Here is a 12,802-nt window from a genome sequence, read left to right on the forward strand (position 1 = left end):
CTTTTACTTTCCACCCGCGTGGAATTACACCCCCTTATGGGGTCGAAGTCATCGAAAAGTGGTCGATTTTTTTATTAATGTTTTTGAATAAGAAAAAAGATAATAAACCCGGAAATTACCAAAGATCCTCTCTTAGTGCTCCTCTACACTTCCTAAGGAATCTTCATACCAAATTTCAAGTTTCTCGCTCAGTAGTTTCGGCTGTACGTTGTCAAACAGTCAGTCACTAATGGAAGATTTTATAATGTACTTAAATAATACAATAGTGAAGTAACTCAAAATACATCGACACAACTACAACTTTACATATAACTATACCAATTTTTTTCTAAATTTTATATTTTTTACACAAAACAATATCTTCTATTTCATTTTTAAAACACTTTTTTTATACCCATAAAAGGGAGTAATAATCAAGTTACTCGTCGATTTTGAAAGAAATTGTATTTTGAGTTACCGCACTATTGTATTATTAGTACAAATTATATTGATTGATTGATATTCAAAAGTTTATACAGGCATAGTCACAGGGCTAGATTTGTTATAAAAACTATGTTTTTTTTCATTGTAAACAATAATTAATTAAATACATTACGTATTTATGACGCTAGTCGGTGCAATAACATATTCTAGAGCAATGATAATTACACTAAAAGACTTACCCTCTTATTCATAAAAATATACGAAGTTATGAAAGGCTTATAAAGTGTTTCGTTTCTTTCACTCCTTAGCGAAATGAAAGAGAGAAAACATATTATAGTAGATTTTTAACTAAAATATGTTTATAGTGTTTATGAATAAGACGGTTGGATTTTACATCTTATGAATAAGTGTTGGTTAACCTAACTACTAGATAGTGTAAGCTTATTTATGAGAACGACTGACCAAATTCCATCTAATAAACTATTTGAGAGTTCTTTAACACATTTCTTGAAGGATTGCAAAGTCCCCAACCCGAATTTAGCCAGCGTGGTGGACTCAAGGCCTACCTCCTCCCTCATTCCGGGAGGAGACCCTTGCCCAGCAGTGGGACATTAATGGGATTTTATTTATATATTCCAGTAAAATAAAGGCGCGTTCCCACTATGTCGTGACGACAGATAGTCGTGTAGTTCAAATGTCGTCTCTAGCTGTTCCCATTATAACGACTGTTTGTCGTCAAAAATTGTTATCGTGTAGCGACGACACTTAAAACTACACGATTATCTGTCGTCACGACATAGTGGGAACGCGCCCTAAGCTTTACTTTAACATGGTTTTGGTTTTATAACCGACTAGCTGACCCGCACAACTTCGCTTGCGTCACATAAGAGAGAATGGGTAATTTTTTTCCCGTTTTTCTAACATTTTTTTACTGGTACTCTTCTCCTATTAGTCGTAGCGTAATGATATATAGCCTATAGCCTTCCTCGATAAATGGGCTATCTAACACTGAACATTTTTTCAAATCGGACCAGTAGTTCCCGAGCTTAGCGCGTTCAAACAAACAAACAAACTGTTCAGCTTTATAATATTAGTATAGATTTCGAAATAAAAGTTCTTGGTTTGAGTATCAAAGATTTACATAGCATTATGTATGAAGGGTCTCACAGAATAGTGACAACCCCTCTATGGGGTTCAATTCTTGGTTCAAACCAAGAACCAGCGTTTTTCTTTTCTTTCTTAAACATATTAAAAATTTCATCAAAATTGGTCGACTCGTTTTCGAATATTTACATAAAATATACATTTAGCCTTAAATTCGTAGGCTTTGCCCTGCGGTGGGTCATTATAAGCTGTTAATAATAATAATAATTAGCCTTAAAATTAGAATAAAAGTCATATTTATAAAGAAACAAAAATAAACTTTATTTGTACAAAATATCTTATAGTTAATATTTACAATATCACTTTACTTAAAACTTAACTAAGACAAGAATATGGGCCAGTTTCACATATTATAAGTGCTAGATAACTTATCTGCTAAATATTAGGTCGGGGAAATAGTCTTTTCGCATTATAGTATGAATGAACTTGTAATAAAATCTCTTTGGCTTCAAGAAACACAAATGAGTACACGGTTCATTAGTTTTCTTGCAGTGAGCTCGTGAGGTATCCAAATATCGAGTTTTTTTGTGTAGAGAAAAGATTTTATTACAAGTTTATACATACTATAATGCGAGAAGACTTTTTCCCCGACCTAATATATATTTTTAAAGACAACTCCTGCACTAAGAATTGTTCTTATATCGCGGGGACTTTTACAAACATTCAAACAACGGACTGAAAGTACAACCAGACGCGAAACAATTATTTGCGAATTGCATAAATAATTGTTCCGGGTGGAAATCGAACCCACGACCTTCCGACGCAAAGGTAGTGTGGTGACCTTAACCACTGCGCCACAAAGGCAGTCTAATTGTGAAAAACAATCGTTATATTACGTGATAAGATATCTTATAGTTATCCAAAGGTTTTGAAACAAGGCCTAAATCATAATTCATTAAATTCGCATCAACACTCCCATATATACCGTATATTATTATCAACGACGTAGATACTCTACGGCGTAGAATATTCAGGCTACGGCGTAGCCCATATATGATATTACTAGTTTTTAATAAATATGGCATAATTTCATACAATTTTTTATTAGTCGCTTCAAGCTTTGAAAATAGGTGTATTTTTGACATTGAGGTTTTTCGTGTAGAATAGCGCTGTATGTCGTAAACCTAACGTATACATACGTGCACGTGTACGTAAAAGAGTTTTGCAAACACGTCAGATTTTAAAAATCCATAAATCATCTTCATCCTAGCCTGTCTTCCAAACTATGTTGGAGTCGGCTACCAGCCTCACCGGATGCAGCTGAATATCAGTATTTTGCATGGAGCGACTGTCTGTGGGACCTCCACAACCCAGTTACCCGTGATATAACAGCATGAGCCAAAACATCAAAATATCTCAGGTAAAATGCATATTCTTAAATTCCCCTATATCTTTGCATTATAAATATGCCTTTCAGTCGTTAAATTCTATTAGTTAAACATGTTTGCGCGAATACCAGTCCCATTGCTGGGTAAGGGTATCCTCCCGTATTGAGGGAGGGGTTAGACCTTGAGTCCACCACGCTGGCTAAATGCGGGTAGTATACTTGGGATATCATAATATAATCATTTTGCTATTTACCTGAGACAACACACCAATGACTTTTCGAAGTTATGTGTGTATTAAAAATAATTATCACTAGCTCAAACAGTGAAGGAAAACATCTTGAGGAAACCTTGCATGCCATAAAAGGAGATCGGCAGATTTCGTACAGCTTAGAGTTGGTGTTGTTTCGTTATAGAATTTGTACCACTTATTAAGGGGGCTAAGTCACTTATTTTTATTTGGGAGTATTATTTTTAGAAGTCTGGATTAATTAATAATTAAGGTAGAAAGATTTGATAAATTACATAATATATTTTGGTCTATGGCTTATATTTGTTGACAACTAAAGAAAAAGAAAATCTCATGAGACGTCACTGTTAGTCTGACGTCTACGCATCCGCTAATTTCCTATTGTTTTGGATTGTGGTTTTGACAGCATCTGAGCAATTTAGCGAACTATCGGGGCTTCTTAAAATGGACGTTATGTCCATTACGTTTTACCTCCCAACTTTAAAAAATATAATAATTTTAAAATAAGCTTGTCTATCATATTAGCTACCAATTTAAACAAAAAGTAAACCTAAACATGACATTTTATAAGCTGTACGAATTCTTCATACAAACCTGCCGTTCGCCTTTGTTGAATACATTTTTCGAAGGTATGCAAAGTCCCCAACCTTTAGCCAGCGTGGTGGACTCAAGGCCTAACTCCCTCATTCCGGGAGGAGACTTACCCAGCAGTGGGATATTAATATCTTAAATTAATTAGTATTATGTTATTATTCCACAGTATTTCCTTTGATAGATTCATGAACTTCTTTCACCAACTCAGCCAGCTCGCCGGCGCCGTAGCCCAGCAGTTGTCTCAAGTCGCACACGAATTTGTATACGAATCTGAAAGGAAAATGTGTTCATGAGTTTGATTCCCAAGTAAGGTAAAATGTTGGCGAAATTAATAAATTAAAATTGTTATATTTCTTTTAACTATATTATAATTTCTTAAAATTATATTATAATTTCTTTTTTAATTATAATCTCGACAAAAAATGGAGGAGTATTATAAGTCAGACCAGAATTGCACCATGCCAAATTAACAGGTTTACCGGATTTGGATGCAGCTTTTTCCTTTTTCCTTGTTTGCCTGTCTAGTTGAAGTACTAGGGATGTATTATTTTCATTTTAGGTTATCTAAGAGCAGTGATAGCCAAAGGGTTTCAGCAATCGAGTTCCGTGTTAATGGTCGAGGGTTCGAACACGAACCAACACAATAATTTCCTTCAAAGTTTGAAGGTTTTAACGGTTTAACCACCATAACGAATATTATAATATTCACATAGCTAAAATTTCGTATTGATAGAAGTATGTTATTTTTGTTATTTGTATTTCAAAAAAGAAATTCTATTAAAACTGTCTTCGAGCTAAAACTCATTAAAATCGGCTCAGCCACTATCTCTAATTTTTTCCACCCATTACATCAATATGAATAGGTTTTTACATATTTTTCCCAATTCATCCAATTTAAGCCCCAATGCATACTAACCTCTTGCCAGACACTTTAGCAATCATATCGCCGTCGTAATAGTACCGTAGCGCTCGAGACAGCTTCTCATAGTTCATCGCGGGTTTGTGCTTCCTGGCGCCCCACAGCCGAGCCACGCGCTCCGGTTCCAACAGCTTGAACTCACCTTCGTTACCTAGAAATTAAATAAATGTATTTATTTGCTAAGATTGTAGATATTGTTAAATCTTCTTCTTCTTATCGTATGGTTAGTGGACAACCTAGTGTCAAAGTTGTTCAAGCCGCCCGAAGGCCTTTGACGTGGCTTAACGATTGTTTTCTTAATTGACAACAACCGGGACCGACTTTTTACGTGCCCTCCGAAGCACGGAGACGCCCAGCTTAAATACCACTATGCGGTCACCCATCTATGGAATGACCGCGTCAACGCTTGCTTAATCCACCGATCGTTTGCCGACCGGTGAGCGCAACTGGCTATGGGCGCCTACAGTTTTAGATGATACATATAAATGTTTGAATCCTTTTACATTTTGCCGTTGTATGCAAAAAAACACATATATTTATTTAAAGAAACCTATCCCGCATAAGAATTGCTCTTGTGTCGCGGGAGTTTTACGAACGTACAAACAACGGACACGTAGTACAACACGACCTCCCGAAAAGTCTACCATGATGATTACGTCATCATCATGAATCTTACCGGAAAATCCTACCATGTGAGGTCTTCATCATAGATTCTTCCGGGAAAAGTCTACCATGTGACGTCTTTTACTTGAAATCTACTCGGAAAATTCTACCATGTGACGTCTTCTCTTTGGTATCATCTCGAAAAATTCTACCATGTGAAATCTTCATCACGGAAAATTCTACCATGTGACGACTTCATCACGGAAAATTCTAGCATGTGACGTCTTCTCTTTGATATCAACTCGGAAAATTCTACCATGTGACGTCATCACCACGGAAATTTCTACCAAGTGACGTCTTCTCTTTGATATCAACTCGGAAAATTCTACCATGTGAAGTCTTCTCTTTGATATCAACTCCGAAAATTCTACCATGTTACGTCATCATCACGTGATTGAACCGGAAATTCTACCTTGTGACGTCCTCATCACGAGATCGACCCGGAAAACTCTACCATGTGACGTCATCATCACGTGATTGAACCGGAAATTCTACCTCGTGACGTCCTCATCACGAGATCGACCCGGAAAACTCTACCATGTGACGTCTTTTCTTTGGTATCATCTCGGAAAATTCTACCAAGTGACGTCTTCTCTTTGATATCAACTCGGAAAATTCTACCATGTGACGTCTTCATCGCGGAAAACTCTACCATGTGACGTTTTCATCACGGAAAATTCTACCGTGTGACGTCCTCATAACAGATAGAGAAGTTGCGCGAGTCAGCTAGTCTTTTATGAATATAAAAGGGACCCTTGCCCAGCAGTGGGTAGGTTAGTAATAATTTAACTTTAAACTCACCATGCCATCGAATAATATGGAAATATTCGGCACTAGTCAATAATTCTAGCAGGAACTGCCATAACTGTATCTGTCCGTTGTTTCCATTGCGTGACGTCACATATGACGTCATGTCTTCCTCACTTGAAGGTCGGATTACCACCTATGAAAATATAAACATAATCAAACATCAACTTTATGTCATTTAAAATTAATTTTGAGACTATATGAGTGCGTGACAAAACACTGTATGACAGCCATCGTGGCGCAGTGGTTAACGAGGTCGCCCCGCCGCTACCGTTGTTTCGAGAAGTTGTGGATTCGATTGTCACACGGATTTTTTTTGCTGCGATCCACAAATAATTATTTCAAGTCTGAATGTTATGTGCGATACTCTGTGTCCGTTGTTTGTAAGTATGTAAGTCCCCGCGACACAAATACAATTTTAGTTGTCTTTTCAAAAAGGAATGGAAAGGAAAGAAGGTTATTCTAATGCACCTATGTGGCCACCCTTCTACAAAACTACCTTCGCTCGCTGTGACTTTGCTTCGCTCCTATGATCTTTTTGATTATGACGCATTTGGCACCATTGTAATGGCACGAGTATAAAAGTGTACACTAGCGCTTAGTTACAAAAGACAGTGTTCATATTGTTACCTGTTTTGGTTTCTTCTTAATAGCAGATTGTGGCATTTCTAATGGATCTTTGACCGGCTGACTCTCATCTGTCTGGACCACAGCTGTAATATGGCAAAATAATTGTGTTATTAGTGTGTATTTAAGATTCTCATTAAAACAGACATTATTAATGCTACTTGACAATAATATTATTAAATAGACATTAACTTACCAATAAATTTACATTTCCTGAGCAGTTCGAAATGTGTCCAAAATAGGTCCCCTGGATCCGATGGCACTTTCTCTCTGAAAACATATTATTTTAATTTTTAATACAATTACTGTAAATAAATAAATAAATATTTTTGGATAACGCACACACTGTCATTTTATTCCAAACTACATACCTATATACTTCTAAATACATACTTATATAGATACATTAACAACCAGGCTCAGAACAGATACTCGCGCTCATCACACAAATATTTGTCCCGGGTATGTATATATAAATAATTCTCCTTAAGTACATTTTAGTATGTTTTTTTAAAACATTTACAAATATCAACTCACTTAAACTCCACATTAGTAATAGTACACAGTTCCGCTCCGCTTATATTCCAGTCAGATAGTTTAACTCCGGTCAAATTGAACTGCCGCACAGCCCACTGTATCCATAGTTTAACGTGTTGCACCGACCTGGAATTAAAATATAACATGTTAGATTTGTAGTAAATTAGTTCAGTGTATTATTTTTTTTTTTGGTATTTTGAAAAAGACAACTCCCTTTTAATACACAGTAGTGTGGTAAATCTAGATTATAAATTACTTATGGGTCAAATGATATCAAAATCTATACAGTAGTTTAAAGCGTGATCTGTTTTATCACCATTTTTAAACTCTCGGGTTGCATGTTTAATGTATAGTAGGATACGGGAATTAACGCGAACACGCATTTTACCTTAAATGCCTCACGTTTCGGCGCAGGTTGCACTCGCTGTGGTCGCATTTTAAGGTAAAGTGCGTGTTCGCGTTAATTCCCGAATCCTACTATGTTTTATCACCTTTGCCACTTGAAGCATTGGGAAGCATCCTGTAATCGTTTAGAGTATCTTACAAGACCTACCTTTTTCCTTCCTAAAGTCGAAAGGGGGCAGTCAAGCTGATTTCTGAGTGCAACAATCAGCTTGACTGCCCCCACATATTCAAGCGTGCACGTTTCTCGGGCGTGGACGCTGCGGGTGTGCTGCGTGCGCATCGCGATTTACTACCCACGAAACGCGCCCTTAAATATGTATGTCTAACTGGCTCACTCCCCCACTCACTAAAAATCACTCCCAACATGCTTAAACCTCCATCTATCAAGTACAAAGCCTGCTCACCACTCATGAGGGTCGTCCGGCACCCTGACGCGATGTTCGCAGTAGAACTGTGAGTCCACCACCCACTTGACGGCGGCCGCGTGGCGCTGCGACACGCTCTCCTCCACCGCCTGCTCCTGCAGGGACATGCTCGACTCTTCCAGGTCTAGAACTGTAGAACAAACAGTATTTCAATCAGTCTAGCCTTTCTTCCAACTATATTGGAGTCGGCTTCCAGTCTCACCGGAATGGCTAGAACCCACAATTCAATGTGCCTCCCGAAACACGGAGGAACTCGATATGTATCGCTTACCGAGGTTGTTCTGTGAATGGGTGACTTTACCCATTCACAGAACAACCTCGGTAAGCGTAGCTTAACCACAGAGATCGATCCGTGCGGCTGTTATTTCCACGAGTTCCTAATTTATTAGGAAATAATATTATTATAAAAAGACTAATAATGAACACTCCACAGTCCCAATTCTGGGCAACAAGAATCTACTCGCGAAAGAGAGAGGTGTTAGGCCTTAAGTCCACCACGCTGGCCAAGTGTGGGTTAGGACTTTGCATGCCTTCAAGAAGTGTTCAAAATGTTTCATCACGATGTTTTCCTTCACCGTTAGAACTAGTGATAATTATTTCTAATACACACATAACTTCAACTTCGAAAAGTCATTGACGTGTTGCCTCGGATTCGAACCTGCGACCATTTGCTTGGGAGGTGTCAACTTATACCACTCGGCTATCACTGCTCTACATATAAAATTACTATAATACTCACAATGCTCGTCTGTCTGGTTCGGCAGCTGCACCAGTTCCTCATCAGGCTTGAGTACGTCGAGGATGTTGATCTTCCTCTCGGCTGCTCTTATCTGAATGTTCACCTGAACAACACCTTCACCTCGGATGCACTGTTCTACCAGTGTCTTGTGGTTTTCTAACTGCAAGGTTAAAGTTTATTTCTTATATCATACATCTCTCACATATAGATATGCTATTTCTATTAATTTATTTTTATAAAAAAATACAACTCCCGCACTAAGAATTGCTCTTGTGTCGCGGGGACTTTTACAAACATACACACGACGGACACAAAGTACAACCAGAGTGATCGCACAAATAATTGTCCCGTGTGGAAATCGAACCCACGACCTCCTAAGGCAATGGTTGCGACGAGGCGACCTAAATCACTGCGCCACGGAGGCAGCCAAGAAAATTATTTGTCGTATTTGCGAACAGCAAATCCAGAAATATATGTTTGGTTCTACGCGAAATCGAACCTTCGGCTCCGGAGACTACCCGCCACAGTAGCAATAGCGAGGCGATAAATTTAACCACTGCCTTGCCAATCTTTTTCACATACAGTGTTTAGTCAGCATGAGAGTCAAGTTAGAACTTTACTCAGCTGGATTTCCTACAGAATTTATATCATCTCTTCTTTGACAGAGTAAGCATGTAACTATGATACACAGATCAATAATACAAAGATCAATGTATGTGTAACTTGCTATGAATTGAGAGAAAGCCCTGTCCTTTACTTTTACAAGCTGAAATATCCTTTACTTTTACAAGCTGGAGTAAATCACTTACCATCTTAGCATTTTGCAGCCAAAAAGTGTAATCAGAGAGGTCAGCGCCCAGCCTTCGTTCAAGCATCGCCCGGAGGCGAGACAGTCTTGTTCTTATGTCCATGAGTTGCACTATCACTTCTTCTGAAAATATTTAGAGTAATTAGCAAAAGTGTTTGAGACAAGCCTTGTTACGGTCTATATAATTATATTAAAATGAATTGATGTTCGCTAGTCTCGCTAAAACTCGTGAACGGCTGGACCAATTTGACTAATTTAGGTCTTGAATTATTTGTGGGAGTCCAGAGAAGGTGTAAAAGGTGAATAAATTTGAAAATGCGCGGTATTAAATAAAAACAAGAAAGCGTGAGCGGAGCTGCGCGGGTCAGCTTGTCTAAAATATAGAAACAATGATCTCATCATACGTCATATTCCAATGTTTTACCCCTGTCTCAAATACAAAAAAAATTAATAATTTGAAAAGATATCAAAATGTATGAATGTCTTCTATCTGTTTAGTGATAACATTAAAACTGCAATAATCTTACCACTGCTCTCAGTACTCTGCATAGTATCATCTTCGTCAGGAGTATCAGAGAACACTGCTAACGGAGCCTGCAGTATTTCACCTCCAGTTTGCATTAGACCTGAAAATATGAAAGACTTGGTGATAACTAAGTAGTACAAATATACATCTTGCATGTTAGTGGTTGAAGGTTTGAACTTGAGAGAACACACCCATGTTATATTACTCAAGCTGTGTGTTAGATATTATTAATATTTGTTTAAATGGGTTGGGAAAATCTTAGATAAAAAGTACCTATCTGAGAGGACATTAAAAACTAAATTGCAAGAAACTAGTTTCTAATTTTTCTCATAAATTATCAGATATTCTAAGTAGAGGTACAATTTTTTTGAGAAATGAAATTTTAAATGTAGTTTAACTATAAAAAGACAAATTCTAATATAAGGTACATACATAATGCACTTGTTATACCCAAAAGCATAGCAGTATGACAATGTCAGTCCTATGTAATAAATAGGGTCCTATGTATATTATCACTCACCAGGCGCATCATGAAACTCCGGACTACAATTTATAAATACAAACATATGTAAAATCACATATTTTTCCCAGAGTGGTAGACAGACACAGAATAATGCCAATTGGTAATATCCTTACAGACTTCCCTAACCTCATTCAAAGCCATATATAAGCCATACATAAATAAATGTTAAAAAATACTCTAATATAACTAAATTACTGTCTGCTCCACAGAGACAGCTATCATTGTAAAATAATGTTTCCTGCTAAATAAAATTAATTTTATAATATAAGACAAAATATAAATCCTGTTGGAAGTAATTATATTGATTCATAAACTGTAGTAATCTATCCGGTTGGAGTGTAGCAAAGGGTGTGCAAGGCGATTAGGATTTTTCACGATTTTTGAAAAATTCGTTAATCGTGTTTCTTTTGCTTTTATCGTATAGATTGGCTAAAAATAAGCACTTTTTGCCCCTTGAGTTTTTTTGATCCGACCCACCGTTTGCCGACAAAATGGGTTTGAAGTTCTCTTGTTACTATAGGAAGCTGGACTTAAAAAATTAAAAAGTCTCAAAATGTTGCTGTTTTTGGTTTTTATCGTATAGATTGGCTAAAAATAAACACTTTTTATCCCTTAGAATTTTTTGATCAGATCGACCGTTCGCCGACAAAATCAAAATGAAAGTCCAAAAACTGAGTTTTTGGCAAACCGACATGGGTAGGTTAGGTTAGAAGGCTGAGGTGGGAGCGAGCGAAGCGAAGCTCCCACCTCAGCCTTCGTGGTTATTTTTTTTTAAACCACCCAGAAGGAGGAGCCCCGCGAAGCGGGGCTCCGGCGACATGCTGTAATATCAAAAGAGACGAAAAGTAAATAAATGGGACTTTGAAGATGTCGCCGGAGCCCCGCTTCGCGGGGCTCCTCCTTCTGGGTAGTTCCTTATTCATGTTAGTATCCTTCATTCATGTTAGGTTAATGAAAACCGATGTTAACCAACAAATAAATATTATCCTAAAATAGATGCAGGAAAGTGCAGAAGTACTCAAATAACAACATTATATTGATTTGTTTTGACGTTAAACGAATAATGTACAAGGAAAGTGCATAATAACATCTGTTCGCGGTTTTTCCTCATGCCTCATAATATTTTGCTTTATGCAGACATTCCTGTAACTAATCATGAAAACTTCAGGTATTTGCTGTGTTTTCAGATGTTATTAGTTATTAAAGATGCTGTTTTCGATAAATGTAGGAAGTCTTTAATGTTAAGATTTAATAAATAAGGTTGTTGTGAAGATTCCAATCAACTAATGATAACAAATTAATGATTTGAGGAAGAACCTTGAGAATTGACTACGTACAGCCTACAATTATAAAATATAGCAAGTAAATAACATACCTAAGTCTGATTCCGTGACATATTGAGGTATTATTGATAAAGGATCAGATGTCTCCACCGTATTTTCGTCAAAACCATTTTCGCCCTGTTCCATTTTGATTGCTCGCACATTTAACAAATCATTCAAATCTGTCACCTCCATTTTGTAAATAAAACTACACTACCACGTCCCACAGCACTGTTGATGATAACAAATCACGATTATTATTGTTTTTGTTGCGATTAATCAAAACTTTTGATAGAATTTGAAATTTTTAGGAAAAGGAAATCATCAAGCGCCCACTTCCGCGTGCGCCAAAAACGAAAATCTATAGACAATTTGTCGGTCTTTGACAGTTCATCTGGATTGTTTATGATAAAATGTAAGTTTTTCAGAATCAAAGAAGAATGTATTTTTGCGTTAATTTTTACTTATTAAAATGATCACAAAAGGAAATAATGGTGCGGTTGCAGCTTCTTCTAACTTACAACAGCAATACTTAAATAAACACTGCCAGCATTATTAATCTCAGTCTTTTCAATTACCACCAAGAAAATGATCTATAATGTTAAACATGTCGACTGCTAGTTAATTAATTTGATATGTATTTTACTTTTATACTGAGTTATGACAAGATTCCTGGAATAAAAATCTATATAAAAATAACATGAACTTGCACAACTAAACGTAGTTTTGTTTCGCAACATGACTG

At 36.9% G+C, this 12,802-nt stretch overlaps 1 protein-coding gene across 2 annotated transcripts; it reads right to left on the reverse strand.

Annotated features, from left to right (window-relative positions):
• Window positions 1-1,823: 1,823 nt before the first annotated feature.
• Ets97D (DNA-binding protein Ets97D) lies at window positions 1,824-12,415 on the reverse strand. Of its 2 annotated transcripts, none has more exons than XM_076132754.1 (11): window positions 12,111-12,415; window positions 10,214-10,312; window positions 9,688-9,806; window positions 8,879-9,038; window positions 8,119-8,269; window positions 7,310-7,435; window positions 6,969-7,042; window positions 6,776-6,858; window positions 6,140-6,281; window positions 4,673-4,826; window positions 1,824-4,026 (listed from the first exon to the last, which is right to left on the reverse strand). In XM_076132754.1, the coding sequence occupies exons 1-11, from the start codon at window positions 12,250-12,252 to the stop codon at window positions 3,912-3,914; spliced, it is 1,365 nt and encodes a 454-aa protein (XP_075988869.1). In that variant the 5' UTR covers window positions 12,253-12,415; the 3' UTR covers window positions 1,824-3,911. The 2 variants fall into 2 exon arrangements, with proteins under 2 accessions (XP_075988869.1, XP_075988868.1); XM_076132753.1 differs by having other exon boundaries at window positions 9,688-9,809.
• Window positions 12,416-12,802: the final 387 nt, after the last annotated feature.

Source organism: Anticarsia gemmatalis, chromosome 28 (assembly GCF_050436995.1).
Source record: "Anticarsia gemmatalis isolate Benzon Research Colony breed Stoneville strain chromosome 28, ilAntGemm2 primary, whole genome shotgun sequence".
Taxonomy (NCBI): domain Eukaryota; kingdom Metazoa; phylum Arthropoda; class Insecta; order Lepidoptera; family Erebidae; genus Anticarsia; species Anticarsia gemmatalis.

Excerpts from the sequence above, each read along its gene's own strand:
- Ets97D (XM_076132753.1), bottom strand. The coding sequence starts at position 12,252 with ATGGAGGTGACAGATTTGAATGATTTGTTAAATGTGCGAGCAATCAAA. Across the intron at positions 9,810-10,213 it reads GCAGAGTACTGAGAGCAGTG|AAGAAGTGATAGTGCAACTC; the intron begins GTAAGATTATTG and ends AAATATTTTCAG. Across the intron at positions 8,270-8,878 it reads GAACCAGACAGACGAGCATT|TTCTAGACCTGGAAGAGTCG; the intron begins GTGAGTATTATA and ends TTTGTTCTACAG.